Source organism: Gavialis gangeticus, unplaced genomic scaffold (genome assembly GCF_001723915.1).
Source record: "Gavialis gangeticus isolate Ggan-Ray unplaced genomic scaffold, GavGan_comp1, whole genome shotgun sequence".
Classification (NCBI taxonomy): domain Eukaryota; kingdom Metazoa; phylum Chordata; order Crocodylia; family Gavialidae; genus Gavialis; species Gavialis gangeticus.
Window position 1 is genome coordinate 36,728,852 of NW_017729028.1, and position 12,823 is coordinate 36,741,674.

A 12,823-nucleotide genomic window follows, 5' to 3' on the forward strand; every position below is an offset into this window, starting at 1 on the left:
AGGGTTACGGTTTCCCCTAGCGCCCCCTGGCATGACAAGGAATAATGGACACAAATTATTGGAGAGTAGGTTTAGATTAGACATCCGCAAGAACTACTTCACAGTTAGGGCGGCTAGGAGCTGGAACCAACTTCCAAGGGAAGTGGTGCTGGCTCCTACCCTGGGGGTCTTTAAGAAGAGGCTTGATGCCTACCTGGCTGGACTCATTTGAGTCCAGTCTTTTCTCCCGCCCAGGCGGGGGGTCGGACTTGAAGATCTACAAGGTCCCTTCGACCCGACTTCTATGATTCTGTGATTCTATGAGGTAACAGAAGTGCCCTGCCCAGCGGGGTGCTGCAAGAAGAAATGCTTTAAAGACTATGAGGTGCTCAGGTACTACATAATAGGGATTATGACAAAATATTCCAGTAAAGAGGTGATTTTCATTTGTCCTTGGAACAAGCAATTCAGCAGCACAATCCGCCCTGCCAGTATTTCTCACTCAGTATAGAGATGGTACACATCCTGAAGTAAAATACAGTTCAGACTGTGCACATGATCAATCCTGGTCTTACGGTCACTGTTTAATTGTGTCTTGACTTTGTGGCCATTCAGAATTTCATGGCAGGGGTAGAAGTCCTTCCCCCAGAGGCCATCCCTAGATCAGCTGGGCCAAAGGAGAAGCTTCTTTTGCAGGGCAGGCATGACATTGCATACAGCAAAGGTAAACAGGACAACTAGGCAAAAAATTGGTGTTGATGGTGACACAAAAGTCAGTGAAATGAAAAATATTTTAATAAATTTCTCTTTTTCCTGCCAAAGAACTTCTCAGCTTTTCTAATAGTTTTTCTGGATAGATGTCCCTTAAAATGCAGGGATCAAATCCATCTGCTTTTTAACTTGTTGATGTAAATATAAATTATTATTATTCCTGATGTCTTTGCTCTGACAACTTTGTTGTCAAAGTTCTTCCCAGGAATAGTCAGCTTTGAGCTTTTGCTTTCATTCCTTGATAGCCCTGGTATCTTGTACAAAGGATTCACATTAATATCAGAGCCCATGCTAGTCTACATGATTTGAAGAATAACTGCAACATTTTTTTAGATGCTGGGTGTCAGACCCCAACTCCATTTCCCTATTACGTAGTACCCGAGCACCTCATAGTCTTTAAAGCATTTCTCCTTTAGGACTCTGCTGGGCAGGGCACTTCTGTTACCTCCATTGTTAGAGATGAGGAACTGAGCTACTGGGAGGCTAAGGGAAGAACCCAGTACGCCTGCTAGGCCTTGCCCTGGTAGGATCGGGATGATCAGTTTGGAGGCAGGGAGCAAACACCAGCACACATTGCTCACAACAGCTTTATTCACAATGGAGGCAGCTTCGGACAAGGGTCCCTCACAGACACACAGCCCGTGAACCAGGGGACCTGCACTGAACAATAGTTAATTCCCCACATTTATGCACTTTGGTTTATACTCATTAACATTCATTCCACCTCTGTCCCTCCTATGTTCCACCCATTTCTCCTCCCATCTCAAGCTCCGCCTCTGTTTACTGTTTGCTTCATTAGCATGGAATTGCCTATGCATTTCATACATTTACACGTCTTTTTGCTATGAGCGCATGTCTAAGACCTTGACTCCTGCTCTTTGGTCAATGGGCAGACTTTGACCAAAACCTGGAAGCTTCTGGAGGCTCTTTCATCAATCACCATTCACCTTTTTGCATATGCTCATCTCGGATTCAGTTACCAATTACGTGTTGTTTTTCACATTCCAGTCTGCTTTTCTATCCCAGGTTGTACCATCTTCGCATTCCTAAATCGTCACCTCATTCACAGCACGCAGACTCACTTGAAATGGTTGATGCAGTTAAGATGGTTACTTAGCATAAGCAAATGGCTGGCTTAAATATCATTCTGCCTTGAGGTCGGCAGCTCTGCTAAACCACAGGTCATGCCTTTATTCAGCTGCAAATCCAATGCTCCCCAAAAATCCAGATAGTGTTACCCTAACACTGGGAATTTCTGGAAAAGAGAGAGTGGGATGTGCTGGCCCACAACCATCTTTAGCTGATTTCCAGCTATGATTTCTGACTTGCGAGTCTGAGATCGCTTGGCTTTGGGGTGAGTTTTTCTCATCAGTTACCCATGAGTAAATCTTACCTCTTACTCTAAATACCCACAGTGCCACCTGTGAAACTTTATTTACTCCACTAATTTATCAATACAGAATTTACTCTGTCTTTTGCATTTTGTAACATGAATTTTTTTCTCCACTTTGACTCAAGGCACTTCTCAATCCAATTGCAGCTAAACAAGGATACACATAATGCTGCAACTGCCAACAGAAGGCTGAGTGAGTGCCACTCTCAACAGACCAGCCAAGGGCATTGAATGATGTCCTCGCACCAAAGGTAGCCCATCCGTACCCCTTTCCCCCAAGGTCAGTGTTAAGATATTTAAACAGACAAGTCTGGAGAAACATATGCTTGTGCTGCCACTTATTCTCTATATGGCTACTAGCGAGACTTCCATCATGCAGGACCATCAATCTGGCATTTTTCAACAGCTTTAAAACCTTCCAATCTGCACCATCATTCAAAATGATAAAAACTTTGTTTTTCCCTTTCCTTCATATATGCATGTCTCTACGTATGGGGCTGAGTGAACAAGTGTCTCTTCTTCCATCTTTTCTCCATCTTAAAGATGCAGCCAGCTTCCGTATCAGAATCGTTCTGCATCAAACTACATCAACCTCCATATAAGACCAATTTTGATGTATTCTTGGATATACAGCTACCCTTATAGTATCAACATTTGGTTTAAAAAATATATATACACACAAATACGGATACAGTGCTGATACAAAGAGCACATGGATAGATCATTTACCTGCTGTCAATATTGTAGCTTGTTGTTCAGGCTTACAGTGATCCGCGTAGGGCTACAAGATAGCAAAGCATCAGCTCAATACCTTCTTTAATGTGGGGAACAATAGAGAAACTGGAGTGCTCCAAATATGTTGATTTTTCTGTTCTTTTGTGGGTCCAGGAAGGAAAAAAGGAGCAATAGCCACACCTACCAAAAGGGAGGGGCTCATGTTGCGAAGTTAAAAATAAGCTTCAAGGAGCAGGTTGAAGAGCATATCACTCCTGCAGGAGGCTTTCTCTGTGCTCAGTATGACATTTAATCTAGCCATATTGGTATCAACTAATGATCTGCTTTGCGCATAGTTACAATGCGCACTCCATCTCCTCATTCATACAACTAAGGTTGTTCACATTGTTCTCAGAGTTGGTCTTTACCCCCTATTGGAACAAGCAAACTGAGTTAAACAGACTTTCTCTTGCCACAGAGGAAACTGATGCAGCTGAGCAATAAAAGCAAAGGTGTGAGAAAAAAGCACTTAGGTACCTTAAACCTCTTGTTTTCCCTGTTATGTCCCGCTTTCCCTTCCCCTCCAAATGTCAGACAAGCTAAATTCTAGTAAGTGCTGCTCTATGATTCATTCTGTTTGGGCCCAACTCCTCCTAGACAAAAGATGGAACATCTTAGAGAAAAGAATATTTCATACCTTATGGGAGGACACGTCTCAATGGCATTATATATCATTGAGGAAGACCAAGTGTGGTGATACCATACAACTCAGGCTCAGAAGTGATCTGCAGCTATATACAAGGGTTCCAGAAATCTGGCCTTCTAGCCTACCCAAGCTAAAAATGAAGGCTCAAGAAGAGGCTGCATAACCAGTCTAATGCTATCAGATGCATGGCAGATGAAATAAGGCTTACTAAACCTCCCACATTAGTCATAGTATTCCTTTTGGGCCCATTAGAGACTGAGGAGTCTGCTAGTCTTACCTAGATACCAAATATTGCATTTTGCACCTCTGTTCCATCCCACACTCCCATTCACCATAATCTCCAAACCTGTGCATAAGCAGAGCTGGATACAACAATAAAGGACCCTCTTTCGTTATTGTTTCATGCAGCCATCAAAGCAGCATCTATTTGAATGACATTACATTTAACAATGCACAAATAGGCCCATGATGTTGTACAAGGGTTTGGTTTTAGTAGAATGCCTACTACCAAATCTCCAGTCACCAACATTGCTGACCGTAGCACAGCAGCTTTCATCTGGAGATCTATTAGCACAAGAGATCTAATCAGATCACAACCAGAGGTTCTGCTCTCTGGACCTTTTTTCCCTAAGAGACATGTTGAAATATCTCAACACCTTATGTTCAATATGATGTATTGAGAAAAAAGTCACTGATTTATGTTCCTTTAGGATTTGGTATTTCCTTTAGGAAATACTAAATGATGGCACAGTAACTACCATTACTGCACCGTGCTGGCAGGCACATGGTTATTTTTAGCCATTACATCACCATAGCAGTGATGGAGCACATCACTATGGCGACATAGCTGCGGCATCACGGTTTGTACCGACTGATGCTACGTCAACATAGTGCATCGCTACAATGACGTAGCGTCTCATGTAGATGCACCCTGTCAATTAAAATGAATATTCTATTTGGATTTTCATAGTTTCGTAGTTTCTAGGGTCGGAAGGGACCTAAGCAGATCATCTAGTCCGACCCCCTGCCATGGCAGGAAGAGCACTGGGGTCAAATGACCCCAGTAAGGTGGTCATCCAACCTCCTCTTAAAAACCCCCAGGGTGGGAGCCTGCACCACCTCACTTGGAAGCTGGTTCCAGACCCTAGCCGCCCTGACCGTGAAGTAGCGCCTCCTGATGTCCAACTTAAACCTTCCCTCCGCCAGCTTGTGACCATTGTTCCTGGTCACTCCTTGCAGCGCTCGGGGGAACAGGGACTCCCCCAGCGCCTGCTGATCCCCCCTAACCAGTTTATAACAGGCCACAAGATCCCCCCTCAGCCTTCTCTTTTGAAGGCTGAACAGGTTCAGGTCCCGCAACCTTTCCTCATTTTATTTGCTCACACCCAATAGCTCCTCCCAAATTAAAAGACATCAGCACCAAAGCTAATGACATACTAGTGCATTCAGAGTGCCAGGTGGGATTGCTCATTAAGAGATGCAATGGGGCACATACGTTGAAGGCTACGTTGTAATTTAGTTCACTGAAGGATGTTTCCAATTAAGTCTGCTAGAACACTTACATTTGGGCATACTCACACGGGGGACTAACTTACTGACACTGGCACATCAATAAAAGATCTCTCAATTTATTAACTGACCAGCCACAAGGGATAACAACACAACCAGTCCATAATGGAATAATGGTTATAGAAATGTGTGCTCTGTCATATTGAATGTAATAGTTTGAATTCTTGTAATAACCGCCCCTTAGCCAGTGTAGACAAAAAGGCAAGGTTCATCTTATCTAGGCCACTGCTTGCTTTGCCTGGCCCTGCAACAAGTTTATTTAAAAGTCTTAGGTTCTCAATCTTACTTTAGAGGCCTTTAACAAGTTAACCCAGGAACAAGAAAAACGACCCTTAAGCAAACATTCTGAGAGATCAAACCCTAGAAGCTTTTGAAAGGGGGTTGGGAAAGATGGGTCACTACAGTGTTGTGGAAAATTTCCCAGAAAGCAAGAATTTAAGATAAACTGAATAGTCAATGGACAAATTCCATTGTGGAAGACAAACTGACCACCCAGTAAAAATCTGTTGAGTAAGATCCGAGCCCAATTTGGGAGTAGTGACAGGTTTGGGTAGAAGGGGCCCAAGACGGCAACTCACCCAGTATATAACCTGTAACCTATAGTCCCAATTTGGAGGTAACCTCACTTGCAGAACACCAAAGGAAGAATCTAAGTGTAGGCCGGATCAGACTGATCACCTGAACCATCCTCTCAGTGAACAAGAACTCCCGTTCACGCTGAAGCCGCAGAGTGCCTGAGTGGGACCGAAGGAAGGGGACTTGTTCCTATCACTGCTGAGACCAACCCTAAAACCATAACTAAAGAATGAAAGTATATCTGGGGATTTGGTTTCTCAGAATTCTAGGATTGTATCTGTTTTTGTAATACTAATTCTTATAGCATTGTTTGGGAAGGAAGTGCGTTTGGAGCATTGTTTCTAATATATGCAGTTATTGTGTTTTTAATGTTTGTGGTATTTCTTAAAGCTAAGCAGTATTATATGCATAGCAAGGAGTTTTAATAAACATATTAAAAGAATAAAACTCGTGATCATTGTGAAAACAAACAGGGCTCAACCTTACCCCACCAGCGTACTGATTTGAACCTATATATCCTGTGGGACTTTCCTCTATCCTGTCAACCCATAAGAGACATGGTCGTTTCCACTGCTGACCACATATTTCAAAAAACAGATCAAGACAAGTTAAAACACAAGCTTCATTTGGCCCACCCAATGTAAAGAAAGTGTTCTCTGCTCTACATTTCCAGTTCCTATGCATAGGAACTACATGATGGTTTTTAATCCCCATAGGGTTCAAAAACAATTAAATTATCCTCCTTACCTCGTTAAGAGACAAGCAGACTGTAAACCAATGAGAGGTTCCCTGAAAGATCACTATCAAGTCAATGTCACTATTTGCCAGGTGGGAATTCAACAGGGGAAGTACTTTTACATAACAAGATGCCTTAACAAAAAGTCAAAGGCTGCTTGCAGATGAGGGGAAAAAAAAATAAAAAAAAATCAAAACACAAAAAATGCACTTTAAACCGAGTCCATTCCCACACCGAGCCCAGCACGTGCCCAGAAGAAGCAGCGTGTTAATTTGACCTGGCTCTGCAGCATCTATATAGATCGGGTGCTTTAATGGGGCTTTTTTGAAGCTTTCATCTAATAGCTGATTGAATCATCTTTAAATAAAAAGTGCCAAAAAGCCCCACTGATGCACCTGATCTATACAGGTAGTGCAGAGCCAGGTCAAACTAACACACTGCTGCTCCCAGCAAAGCGCAGTTTTGTTGTTTTTTTCATGTCTGCAAGCAGCCAAAGTGACAAAACCCATGAGAAACGCACATTTTGTGTTACCTCACTTTTCCAAAGCTAAAGGCAACCTGGCAATTAAGGAAACAAAAGATGTGTACACCACTTTGAGATCAGAGATCTGCACAATAATCTGCAATTATTCCCAGCCCATATCGCTTGAGGAAAACCAGGTGCAATTGTCTTTGTTTACAGTGGATTGAGAGTGTAAAGAATCCTGTCCACCTAATAAAATGAAATGTTGATCCTTTAACTTCAATTTCCCACATAGGCTTTTGATTTACATTTCAATAACACCCGATTTTGTTTGAAAAAAGGACATTTATTGTGGATTAGCAACTACTCGTTAAAAAAAATATCAATTACATGGTTCACCTTAAAAGGGGAGCATTAAATCCTGTTTGAAGTGAACGTTGGGTTCATATGAGATGGTGAATTTACAACCCTGACAGGAGAGTTCTGATACAATGAGACAGAAGTCCTTGCCCACAAAAAAAAAAATATTACAAAACAAAGACTATTAAGAGCTAGTGAAATCCGCTGTTTGTCTGTCAGTTCTCAAGATGGTTCTCTAAAGAAAAAAAAAGGCTTTCCAAAAAGGTAAATGTGAATTTTAACTGTGTTGTATTAATAAAGGTAACATATACACTGTAAATGTCTACACGGACAGATTAGTTCTGCTTATCTTATTCCAATGGGAATGCAGCATATCAGTGGCGTTCCACTGAGCACCCGTCAACATATTTTTCCGACATTTATCTGATAAAAGTTTGACTAAGACACCTAGTTATCACACAAGTTAAGTCTTTAGGAGCAAAAACATTGTTACAGGACCAGCATTTGTTAGCACAAGATAAAGTTGTCTTAAAGGCAGAATTCAGTGTATGAGTTCCTCAAAGGGAGTCCACTTTCTCATAGGCCTGTTTAAGGAGACTCAACATGTTCCTCATCTCAGCTGAGTGCTGGACGGTATTCAAGTTCTTCAAAACTCCTGTCTGGTTTGGGATCTTCAAAATCTCCTCCTAAAGAAGGAAGAAATAAAGGAAACATGAAAAACATATGAGGGGAACACAAAACAGATTTATTTCTATCAGGGGTTTCAACCAATCAGACTTTCAACCAAGACAGCCCCATATACCCCGGTCAAAAATACAGAAAGCATAAATTATCTTTACTTAGCACTTAAATAGGAATAGTTCAGGAGGGACCATTTCAGAAACTGCTCTCTGTGGCCACAGATGGGACAAGCTGATTGATCTTTACTTGAACCATTTGATGGAGTATTCAAGCACAACTATACTGCTCTGGTTACGAGAGAAAAAGTGAAAACCACTCCTCCCAAGGGGGCAAAGTATACAGTTCTGTTGTCGCTTCCTCATTGCCAGAAGGGTGTCTGAAAAGATGGTGCCCTTCCCCTGCTCACCTGCAGAACAGGTGCCTCCAGACTGTTTGTTGGTAGCTCTGGGAGGTTGAGCACCCCTCTGCCACTTCTCTGGAAAACCTGAAGGCCAGATAAAAATCAAGTCTTCACAAACACGTTTGTTTTCATGCTACCATCCTCTTATTTGTTTCATCTTGAAATACAGACATGACATTAAGAAAGTCCTGGAAATAATCATTCCTTATGCCAAAGAAGTCTCCCCTAAATAAGAAATAATCATTCCTTATGCCAAAGAAGTCTCCCCTAAATAAGACTCTCAATGAAGACAGCTTTTTTCTGGAGCTGGTCAGAACAACCACTCTGTGGCTCAATACAGCAAGTTTTGCTATAAGTACCGATTCAGCCTTGTTTTCCTCTTCCTCTAACTCGCTCCGGAGCATCCGAATTTTGTCCTGCAGACTCCGAATATTCTCATCTGTGTGCTCTGCTGCTTGCACAGCTTTCTCAATTTCTTCCTGGGTCAAAATGGAAAGTGGAAAATAAGCATATAAAAGCCAGCAAAGCATTCATACACCAAACACTATGCTAGGATTCAATCAAGCATGGCCTAACTTTACCTTTCCTAGACACAGAAAAAAATCTGAACAATCAAGAAATAAGAAATCATTAAAAGATCATCCCAATATCATTCTGAAGGATCAGGAAAACAGCTCTAAGAACTGGATGCCAATCTCTGTGTTTGAGTCAGTGAAGCCTGGAAGAATCAGCTTCACCCTCTCCCAGCATAGCTTCTCCACAGTTAGATACAGCTGTTCCGATGTGCCAAACAATGCTGGATACAGTCTTGCTTAAATGCCACTATGAAAGCCACCTTACATCTAGACATTTTTTCTGGAGGAAACCAACCAGGAAAAAATATTCTGGGAATCTGTAAATTATATTTTTAAATAAGTTTTATGAACTATGGGTGTTGAGTTCTAAGACTCTATGTAGAGACACATAGCTTTTTTGACTCACAATGACAGACAAACTGAGCCTATGAGCTATTAGCTATAGTTTAGAGGTACAAGAGTTTGTTGCCAACCCAAAAATTCAGGTTATTTCTAAGCTGAAAGTTAGACACAGTCCCAGGCCCATGTTCATACCACCCACACTGTAAACTCTATCCCCATATCCTGGTGCAGGTCTACAACAGCTCCATATGCTCTCTTCAAACTTCTCAGTAAACACACATCAGCCACAACGCACATCCCTCCATACATAAGTATTTTACGATGTGGTTGCAACACAGCCACATGCTGCAACACATGAATACCTCAAAACCTTCAGTTACTCATTCACAATGCCCTGCTCCTGTCTTTCAGTCATTTGGCTCTAGTCCTCTTCCCTTTAACTTTCCAGCAACTAGGTTGTCCTTTGTTCAGCATTTAAACTCATATATGTTCCTTACAGACTTTTCCATAGTGATTAGCACAACCCAGGGCAATCCCTGCTCTTTTTAATGAATGCTATCTCATTTGGATGAGATGCTGTCTGGCCTGAACTGCATAACCAAATTATTTTGAACATTTGGAAGAAAGGAAGCACCACAACGATATCTGCAATAATCAAACACACAGCATGTTTGTTCAGCTAAGCAAGATTCAGGGCTACTAACCCAAAGTTGTGAAGCACTCCTACAAGGTTGCTAGAGACACTAACCAGCTGGTCCAGTGATACCCCAGCTACATACCCCTGCTATATAGAAATGGATAAGGTACTTGTCTGCGTGTCCAAGCACTAAGCTCCTGCTTCCCCCTGCCTCATTCAGAAAGGGGATTCCTAAGTGGCAAAGAGGCAGACAATGATTACTAAATTGTGCCAGAATGCAACTGTTGAAAGAAAAAACTCTGGGCACAAGCATGACATCAATGGACCCAGCGTAGTTGGAAAGCCCACTCCATGAAAGCCAACTAGTATCACAAGTACATCCCTGATACTTTCTGATAAACAGCTTTCATAGCAGCAATGCAGATCACCACCACTGAAACCACTGTTGGTCCCCCCCATACCTGCAAAGCAATGTGTCTCCCCTACACTGCACTAGTTATGCTCCAGAAATGCAGTTCTGTGGTTGGAGTTAGGTCAGCAATGGCAGAATGTACCATTTTGGCCATATCTGGTTTAAATGTCTGCCACTCTCTGTTATCTGATGGCCTGCTACCATTTGCATCCTCTATAAAGAATCCTGAAGACCACCCCAGGGCATCTTTGTGAGACTAGCCTCATGTATAAGCACTTCGGCTGCAATCATGGAACACCCCAATGGATCCATAGTTCAGTCACACTGCTATAAACATGCTTAATGAAGGTACATGCTGGGCTAACAGTTGCATGCTGTAAGGGCCACAGTAACTTCTGCCCTAGGCTTGTGGCAGAAAGACAACTTGATTGCAAACTAATTCCTAAAAGGATCGCATGCTGCATAGCGTAAAGAAGTGTGGAAGACAGCGTAGTGCTTCTTGGAACTTGTGGGCAGTGCTATAAGCATGGATTTATTATGTAATGTATTAAACACCATGCTTGAGTGACGGGTGGGTAGCATGATACAGACACACATGACAAAGACTCAGAGGAAAAATCTTTAGGAACAGCAAACACAAGACAAAGTTACCATTAACGTCACTATTTACTGACTATTTGATGATGAGAAAACTGAAGTACCAATCAGTCAGATCAGAGGATCACCCTCATTAACCCATCTATATTTCAAGTTCATAACCAAATACCAGCAGGAAACAGGAAAGATGATTATTACTGAATTTGCTTCAACCCAGAATATTACAATAAGAATAATGTCACATCAGAAACTTTCTCAAATATTACCGTGGTACAAATGAGAACAAATTTACAAAGGGCCCGATAAAGGAGGTGAACAAGAACAGAACAAAACGAAGAGATTAAATTTCCTTCTTTTCCCAGAAAAGGGTATTCTCACCAGTGCATTCTCCTCCAACCCAAGTCAATGGTGCTTCCACTAAAAATTTAGTGTGTAATGAGGAGCACTACCACAAGGACAGATATTCTTTATTCCCTTTTCATTCCCTCTTTAGTCCTATATTTCCCTTACCTGCAGTAAGGCCACAGACTTTTCATTGGATGTGAGCTTCTGTTTTTCTAGCACCTTGAGGTTCACTACATTTTTCAAGTTGCCCAGCTTCCCTGAAGGCACCTTTAGGTTCTTGAAATGTCTCTGTAGCCTTGATTATAAGGAAAGCACAACTCATTGGTCACTTTAAAAAATGAAAAGGTAACCCACAAATAACCCAGCTGGGGAGAAGTAATATTCACCAGCAGCCAATTCCAGAGCTGCCATTCCTGAAATAAAGTGTCCAAGATATTTAACCAAGAAAGAAATGAGAGAGTACAAACACAGAATGGAGAGCCTAGAACTTCAGAGGTCTAATCCTGGCTATCAGACTCCTGAGCCTTGTGGTCCCATTTCAACTGGCTGAATATGCCATCAGTAAGAGAGCTAATGACTATCCCCAGGTCTTCATTAGAATTAACTAATGTCTCTCAAGTGCAAAAGATCAGCATTATTATTTAAACCCTGAAAGAGAAGTTTTGATTACTTGATTTTCACTGACAATTCTTATGCATAAAGCAGGTTTCCTGCCTGAGTTTGATATGGGTGCCAAAAGGTCTAGTGATTTTGCCCAGGTCACAACATGAAAAAGTCTTTTTAAGTAGAAATGAACTGATATGAAACGATTTTCAGAGTTATTACTTGCTCAGACATCATTTTATTATCCATGAAAGCCCAAACCCTCATTTTGGGCAAAGGAATGCAATTGCTCATAAAAGCCTTTGCCTTTTTAGTACTAAATCATTACAAGTCTTCACTAAAGTAATTTCTGGTTTTAAAAGTCCAGGGTGCAAGTCAGAGACAGTACTGTAGCCAAGTGAGGACCAACCTTTCTGGCCAGCGTGCCACAAAGCTGCCCCACACGCTCTGCAACTGCCACTCCAATTGTCTTTCCTTGACTGAACTGCTCCTCTGCTTTCTGGCCCCTGCCCTATCTCCCACTCTTCTTTCTTCTCCCTGATCTGTGCTCCTTAGCAGAAAACTGCAGCATATCAGGTATCTGCCCTATCTGCTGGTTACATATTTAACCAGTCTGCAGCATGCCACTTGCTGGCCACCCCCGCTGTAGTCAATGTTCTTAAAGACACTGACCTATTTCAGCAACATATTGCTGCTGTGAAATATTTACACAGGCTCCCTATAAAATTTTGCAATAGGATCAAAGTGTCATTATTTACATTAAATGAATACTAAGTTTGTGCTGGTTTCAAATACTATATCCCCACTTTCAGTTACAGAGTTCAGTTAGGGAGTAGAAAGAAGGCCCCAGGAAATGTGGGGCCCTTGCAGGACAAGACGGGGAATCTGGTTGTCACGCCAGACGACAAAGCCAACATATTTAATAACTTCTTTGCCTCTGTCTTCCTCAGTAAGGACCAGAACT

At 41.9% G+C, this 12,823-nt stretch overlaps 1 protein-coding gene across 5 annotated transcripts in view; it reads right to left on the reverse strand.

The window, feature by feature from the left end:
- Positions 1 to 7,232: 7,232 nt before the first annotated feature.
- The window catches only part of CENPQ (centromere protein Q), a 17,971-nt gene continuing 12,380 nt past the window's right edge, over positions 7,233 to 12,823 (reverse strand). For all 5 annotated transcript variants that reach the window (XM_019520960.1, XM_019520959.1, XM_019520961.1 and 2 more), the window contains 4 exons: positions 11,422 to 11,551; positions 8,708 to 8,827; positions 8,355 to 8,432; positions 7,233 to 7,953 (listed from right to left, as the gene is read on the reverse strand). In XM_019520960.1, the coding sequence (XP_019376505.1) occupies positions 7,825 to 7,953; positions 8,355 to 8,432; positions 8,708 to 8,827; positions 11,422 to 11,551 (457 nt within the window). In that variant the 3' untranslated portion in view covers positions 7,233 to 7,824. The remainder of the gene's footprint in view (positions 7,954 to 8,354; positions 8,433 to 8,707; positions 8,828 to 11,421; positions 11,552 to 12,823) is intronic.